This window comes from Manis javanica, chromosome 13 (assembly GCF_040802235.1).
Source record: "Manis javanica isolate MJ-LG chromosome 13, MJ_LKY, whole genome shotgun sequence".
Lineage (NCBI taxonomy): Eukaryota > Metazoa > Chordata > Mammalia > Pholidota > Manidae > Manis > Manis javanica.
The window spans coordinates 55,147,803-55,155,387 of NC_133168.1; the positions used below are offsets into that span (position 1 = coordinate 55,147,803).

Genomic DNA, 7,585 nt, shown 5'->3' on the forward strand with positions numbered 1-7,585 from the left:
TTAAAAAAGCTAAAACATGATCACCAGCTTCTAGTTAGAAACACTCAAACTGGTATATTCACTCTATGAAGACACTGTAGAAACACCCAAGCATAAATTTTCTAGGCAAGAGCCCAAGATAACTACTGAATATTTAACTTTTTCATAATGGATTTGCTCCTAAAAGGCTGTGTGTAACATGATTGCTTAAAAAATGTGTGTATATCTCATTTTAATTATTATTATGCAGTAATACAAATATAATATTTATACATTATAAATACACAAAAATAGATAAATATTTTATTATATTTAAATTGTATGTGTGTAATGGATATATATACATATATATTATATTTGCATATATGAGTATTGTTTAAAGCAAGTCATGTCTCGAAAAATTTAGAACAGGATCATACAGAAAACATCATTCACCTGATTTGGTAGAAGTACAGCAGCAATAACTTCAAACTACTAATATATAAAGAGTCATACTTAAACTCTTCTTTCAAATTAATGCATTCTTCCTCTTAAATTTCCAGTGCTTTACAAAGGACTAGAAAGGCTTACTCAGAAAACAGCCTTTTTTTAAATACAAAAGTACAAGCTTTGGTAGCATAGATAGCTCTTTAAACCAAAGCCATCCCTCTCACCACAAATGTGTCTTAATTTATTCTAAATAAACATTAGGCATAATTTTATATACCCAACATCCTTTTATATTTAATGTAATTCACCAGATACACTAGCATCAAAGATTCTTATTCAGAACTGACTTAAATACTAGATGAATACCATCTAAAGGAAACAAAAATCCAGTATGTTACTTACCAGCATTTGTACTGTTTTTCAGTTCCTGCATTTCCACAATTGCAGCAATCTGAGAGCGAAGAAAAGTTAGCTCATCTTCAAGGGCAGCAATTTTTTTAATTGCAGCTTCACTTACGGGCTGATCATTTTTCATTGGTTTATTATGTCTTACAGCAGGTGACAGTGGATCCCAAACTAATTGCAAAGAATTGAGAACTGCATTTTTCTCCTCTTCTTCATTTTTCTGTATACTGTTTCTTTGGGTTCAGGGAAGAAGTGGAGAGGGAGAAAAAGAAAACGAAGGAGGGAAATTTTCCAAGAGAAATTAATTATTTCCATTAAAGAGGAATAGAGACAACTAAAGAAAATCAGAGTGGCTCTCTTTATCCCGTGACTGTCTCTACACTCACTGAGAACAAGCCCAAAATTCTGTGTTACTCTGAATCCTCAACAGAATGTTGCCTTTAATAGGCAACCAATAAGTGGTCAGTCAGTGAAGGAACAACTCTTGCTTTCAGATTATAAAACAAAAATAATTATCCAATAACAGTTTTACCTATTAGCTTTAAACAGTCAAATTAATTTATTTAGAAATAAAGTTGATTTATTTAGAAATTCTACATAATCTAAATAAAAGATAGGGAATTGAAGGACCTTACATTCACTGTTATTTTATGGGTAAGTTATGGTATTCTAACTTTTAAAAAATTGATAAACAAGTTTGATACATAATAAATTTAATGAGAATATTGTAATAATTAACCTTTATTGTACATACAGCCTGTATCTGATATACTAATACCTAAGTTAGTACTCTCGAGCAGTAATAGATCCAAATTTTGAATATATTCAACAGCAATACCAGGCACACTATAAATACTATACAAGTTTTGGCTAAATGTATAAAGTAAATCCAGTATCTAGAATAGGAAACAGCTTTCTCCTAAAAATGAACATAGTGATTCCAATATCCTTTTAATATGATTCCTTCCTAGGCCTGGTGTTAGGTTTAAATGTACAGGAAGGAAACTTGGCTAAAAATGAGAAACAACAAGTCATGCTTATTAGGAAGATACCAGTAGGACACAGGCAGTGCCCAATGAAAAGGGATTAGTTACTATGAACAAACTTCAACACATGTAACAATTCAGATTACAGACCATACCGTACTTTCCAAGACAAGAACATAACATTACCGAAATCTGAGATAACTGGCTTCTTCATCATTTGCCACACACAAAATATCAGCAAAAGATGGAACTACAGACCCACAGCTAGTAGAGTCTCCAGAGTTCAATAGTGGGATCAACTAAAGTAAAAAAGAAAAAAAAGTCAAAGCTCAGCTGGGAGTTGGGGGAAGACAGATGTCCAGGGAAATTAAGTCAGTTAAAAACCCAAAGGCATGAAAAGGAAAAAGGATGTTCAATAGAAAAACACGCACCTATTAGCAAGAAAAAACACTGAGGAAAGTATTATTCTAAATTCTAAACATGTAGCAATATTCTCTCTCCTGGTTAATGTCATCTATCATAAAGCACAAACTAGAATAAAACAAGCTATGCAGGTATTGCTTTTCACCTGCCTATCTTTGAATGTAATTACTTAAATAAACACAAAAATATGCCCCAAATGACTTGTCTCCAAGAATAAACTAAAGATTTCTGTCTTGCAGGAAATGCTTCTTCTTTTGTTCTATTCTATATCTCCAGGAAAGCCTAGGATTATTTCATACACAGTGCTTAAACAATGCATTCTGACTGACTTACCTCAAAATTAGGCCTTGCACAAGGTTCTAAAGGCAGAATTTTCCCAATAATACGAACAATACTCCGAGCTGATCCATAGTCTTTATTTTCCCAAATCTGCAAAGCCTGTTTAAACATAAAGCCCTGTTTTATAAGTACTCTATTAAGCATGTTTATATATTTGTGAAAAAAAGAAGATAAAAAGATGCAGTAACATCTTTTTAAAAAATACATAGAATGCCATACTCTTAAAAGGGGAGGATGGAATTAACATATATATTTCCAAGAAGAAAGATTTTTTTAAGATAGCACCACAAATTCATTTTGTTCTATATCTCATAATGGCCAAATACCTTGGGAAACTATTCAGAAAAATTTCCTCCCTCCCCTCAGTTGATAATCCCATCATTTGGCCCAAAGATTGACAATTTCAATTTCTCAAGCAATGGGGTAATGCAGAGGATATTCACGCAATTTCTTTAAAGAAGACATAAAGAGGGGAAATTAAGGAATCAGGCCTTAGGCAATTTAAGAATTCTTTACTTACTGTAGAATGTCCTTGCTAGAAGTTAGTTCTTAAAAAGCTAATTAAAATGAAATGGGCTACTATAAATTTACTTTGTCCTTTAGCTTGCGCCTCCCACACTGGCATAAACTATTCCCACAAGAACCTCCCCAAAAATATGACATAACATTTGCTCACTGGCCAGAGATTTCCACAGGAAGAAAGCATTTTCTCTCTTTAAAGAGAATTAAAAATTAGATTTTTCATTTTTCCTAGGATACCATAACAAGGACAAGTTTACTACAGGTGACAGACATAGATAGCATTCTATTAGCATCCTCATGGAAATATCTAATAAGCAAATGAATATACAGTTCTAGAACTCAGGAGAAAATCTGGGATTAGAAATTTTCATCCTGACAAAAACCTCTGTCCTGTCTCATTCCTTTACTCCATTGACCATCCTCATCGTTCTTATAATTTCACCTCCTTCTTCTCTTCCTAGACCAGCACCCTAATTTTGACTTCACTGACTTTCCTACCTCATAGGAATTTTCAAGCTGTTTCAACGATATGCTCATTAGCACTCAAAAATGATTCATCCTATTGATATTATGTGTTCTCTTATTACTAATGGATAAACTACCCCAACCACTGGAGAGAAAAAAAGAATGCAACTATTTAGAAAGACTACACATTGATGCTGACTTCAACTGGGTATTCTATACAGGTATTCTGCAACCCCTTCATAACATGTTTTGTTCTCCACTGTGTCACTCAAAGCAATGCCAATCTCTGAAATCCCCAATGCCATCATTTACATTACCTGCTCTTGGGAAAACCAAAGACTCCAATTTGACATACCTCAATTTTCATTTCTTTCCATTCGAAATTTTCTCCACCATATCTCACTTTTAGTCTACTCTTGACTGCCTATCTTCTTTCCAAAGCTTATTTGTTTATATCCTCTGCCCACCTACTTTCTCCAGGGCATTGTTCTCTTAATCTTAGGGAGAGGCAATCACTCTCTCATTTTATGTTAAATCTTTTCCTGTCTATGTGGTTCTTTCCCAGTACTTCCAAACATGAAGTTACCTCTCACATTGAAAAGAAGATAAAAGAAAATTTAAATCTTGTTGCCCCTTCAAGGTGATGGCCCCTTTCGATTTCTTTTCACAAACTTTTCAAAAAAAGGTGCTACTTTCCTTCCTTCTACAATATGGCTGGCTGCCTCAGAAGTTTCTAAAGACATCAATACGCTAATGATAAGCAGATCTTCAACAATTACTCAGTCCTCATTATCTTCAATCTCACTATTTCTGAAATTAATAATGCTTTAATAACATCCAGTGACATCTTCCATTGTATAATCCAAGTCCATGGATTCAAATATCAAAAGAATGCAGATAATTCAAAATCTGAATCTCTTTTCTTTCCAACATTCTAGAACAATGCATCTGATCAGCTGCAGGTTATTTGTATTTATATAATCCAACAGCACATCTTGCTCATCTTATCTGTGTACTCAAACTAGCTCCTCATACCAAGTTGTCTGTTTCTAATGGCACCATCATTCTTCAACTTACTTTTAAAATTTTGAAAATAATCCTTGACTTTCTTTCCTAATACACTATAACAAACAGCAAAGATCTGCCCATTCTTTAAGCCTCCCTATTTTGTATCCTTCTTAAATTCAGTCTTATGTTACAGTTATTTGTATGTTTCTTATTCCTCATATTATATTTTAAGCATCAGGAATACAAAAGCCATGTACCACTACTCTGCATCACCTGCAGGACCAACCATTCTGTCTTAGATATACTAGATGCTCACTGAGTAGACAAAATTGGATTCGCTTATAATTCTCAGACCTAAGTCATCCTCTTTCCTGAGGTTAATTCTGAATTTGGTTAACTATAAGTTGGCATTCTATATCCAAATGTCAAACTCTTAATTGCCTTAAATAAAATCAATATATAATTTAAAATATATTTTATCTATGAAGGTCATGTCCATATTTTGCTTCACTTGTATCTCTTGTTGACATTTTGACTTATCAGGTAAATAGGTTTCTAATCATCTTATCCCTTTTTTAACTCAAACTATCAAATTTATACCATTGCAAATTCACCATTGTTACACCTAAAAAGTAACAACTTTGCCTTAATTATTTATATAAATCATTTTCAGAATGAGACCCAAAAACAAATGCAACAGGTGCCTTCAAATTCATTTAAAGATATTTACCTGCCCAGTGGGAACACCAAAGTATTCCAGCATCTCTCTTAAAATATTCAGTATAAGTGACATTGATGAAGCATCAGAGGCAAATTCAAAGAAACATTACTGGTTTCTTGATACCTTCAGAAAAAGAAGAAATTAGAAAACATTACTCCTGACAACTGCCACATAAATTCTATTAAATAACCTGGAAGAATCCTTTTGTTACACATTACACCATCAACAAATCTCTTCTGGCCAGCATTATTTTGAAGGAAGCCAAAGAGAAAGAGGAATGGAGGACTGGAGAAGGGCCTGTAAGGGAAACTTCAATTTATCAGTGAAATTGCATTAAAAGTTCATAGAATGTTTGAGCTTACCAATGGGGGTAGTTAATAAATATCATCAATACACTAGACACATAGCACAGAAGCTTTCAAGTTAATTGCAAAAGCAAAACTCCCTCTCTTCTGAAAGCTTTTATAACAGGGGAAAACTGAATTACATCTTTGGTTTTAAAATTTAATACTAACATTAACTTGAAAATGAACTCAAGTAGCTCCCAAAACCTTGTAAGCATTAACAGGTGGCACTTTCTTTTTATCCGTGAAGGTCATGTCTATATTTTGCTTCATTTGTATCTTTTGTTGATATTTGCCCTAGCAGATAAATAGCTTCCTAAAAATCCTATCCTTTTTTTTAACTCACTATTAAAGTCATACTATTAATATTATAAATAGAGAAAATGGAGAAAATTCTCCCTATTTTCTGAGACTCAGGGTCAGAGATAATGCAGAAAGCTGATTTTGCAGAAGCCAAGACCATCCTGTCCCAGAGTACCGAGGAGAAACCGATAAGGTAAGATAAACAAAAAGCAACTGAATCTTCAAAAGAATGTCTGCTTGGATTCTTGCAATTTGCTACTTTATAAGTCTGTGGTCATGAACACCAACCACAGCCTCTCTCCCACTATTTCTCCTTTAAAAGCCCTGCTGGTGATTCAGGACACTGTCTCAGAAATCTGCCACTTAATTTGCTGGCAAGTTAATAAACTATTCCTTTCCTTTCTTCAAAACCTTGTCATTGTGTTTTGTGACTTGACTTCAGTGACAAGGACCGGTTTTCAGTTAACACTTCGGTCTGAGACTCAGGACAGGGATGGGTTTGCCCACTCTTGAATGTAGGCAGGAGGCCGACTCAAGGTTTTAGCAAAATGAATGGTAGCTCTTCCTTACAAACAAACGTATTAGGGTACTATTTAAAACAACAACAACAACTTAATTTAAAAGAATATAAACCCCAGAGAGATGACGTGACTTACTTTGCCAAATAGGTAACGGGCGAGATAAGCGCCCGGTCGTTTCACTCGCTTTTGCCGCAAGCTTCCTTGGGGGCAACTCAGCACGGTCACCTTGCTCAGCCTCCTCCGAAGCCTAGCCTTTGGCAACCACGGGAAGGTCAAGCTGCGGTCGTTAAGGAACCCCGACTGGGGATTTTGCAGCCCACGAAGTCCGCTACGCGCTCTCCTAGGTCCAAGAAAGCTCAGACATCAACCAGGGTCAGCCAGGCAGTAACGACGCCCCCAGCGACCGGGGCTGGGCCTTGGGGCCCCGCGATCAGCCCCGGCAACTCCGCAAGAGGCGCGGCGCCCTCCTCCCGCGCCCCACACACCTGCAGCTTGCTCACTCGCTACTTACGCGGCCCTGACCAAAATCAAACTCCGCGGGCCATGACCGTGCTAGATCTCATTGGGTAAGGCTGAAGATCCTGCTTGTGACTGGTTGCGGAATGACGTCAGGTCAATTACGGTTCTTTGGACAGGCTACTGGGATGGTCCTCCACGGGGGCGGGCCTTCCGCGAAGCAGCCAATCGAGTCCTATAGGCAGTTGGTGGGCGGGGCTAGCTGCGCGGGGATGACGACGCACGCGCAGAACTTAGGTTTGGTTTTTCCCCGCTGCTTTTAAATACTGGTGTCTAACGCCGAGCGTTATGGAACCACTATGAGCCGGGAGCCGGGCCTGTGGTCCTGAGCTCGTTCCCCTCACAGATCCTCAAAGGTAAAGTGTGTCGCTCCTTCCACCCAGACCCATGATGGGGCCGCCCTCCTAAGTACGCTTACCGTGGAAGCTCGCAGGTTTTTATTTGATCATCCATTCGTTCACTCAGCGAACATCTTATTCTATGCTGATGGGGCTAGCCGAACTAAGCACTGCCCTCGAGAGACCTGCGTCGTAGCAGGACTTAGATTCGTTCACCAAACGTTCAGCAAACGCTCCTAGTTATCCCGACTACCAGTTATGGCCCGGACGCTGACCTGACGTAACA

General features: G+C 37.0%; 1 protein-coding gene across 5 annotated transcripts in view; it reads right to left on the minus strand.

The window, feature by feature from the left end:
* The window catches only part of MTFR2 (mitochondrial fission regulator 2), a 104,748-nt gene extending 97,776 nt beyond the window's left edge, over positions 1 to 6,972 (minus strand). The window contains exons 1-5 of one of the 5 annotated variants that reach the window (XM_073219644.1): positions 6,581 to 6,972; positions 5,287 to 5,400; positions 2,556 to 2,660; positions 1,986 to 2,098; positions 811 to 1,040 (exon numbers count right to left, since the gene is read on the minus strand). In XM_073219644.1, the coding sequence (XP_073075745.1) occupies positions 811 to 1,040; positions 1,986 to 2,098; positions 2,556 to 2,660; positions 5,287 to 5,349 (511 nt within the window). In that variant the 5' untranslated portion in view covers positions 5,350 to 5,400; positions 6,581 to 6,972. Of the gene's footprint in view, positions 1 to 810; positions 1,047 to 1,985; positions 2,099 to 2,555; positions 2,661 to 5,286; positions 5,401 to 6,580 lie in introns of those variants that run through there. The other 4 variants (XM_073219643.1, XM_017650191.3, XM_073219645.1 and 1 more) reach the window with 4 other exon arrangements.
* Between the last annotated feature and the right edge of the window lie 613 nt (positions 6,973 to 7,585).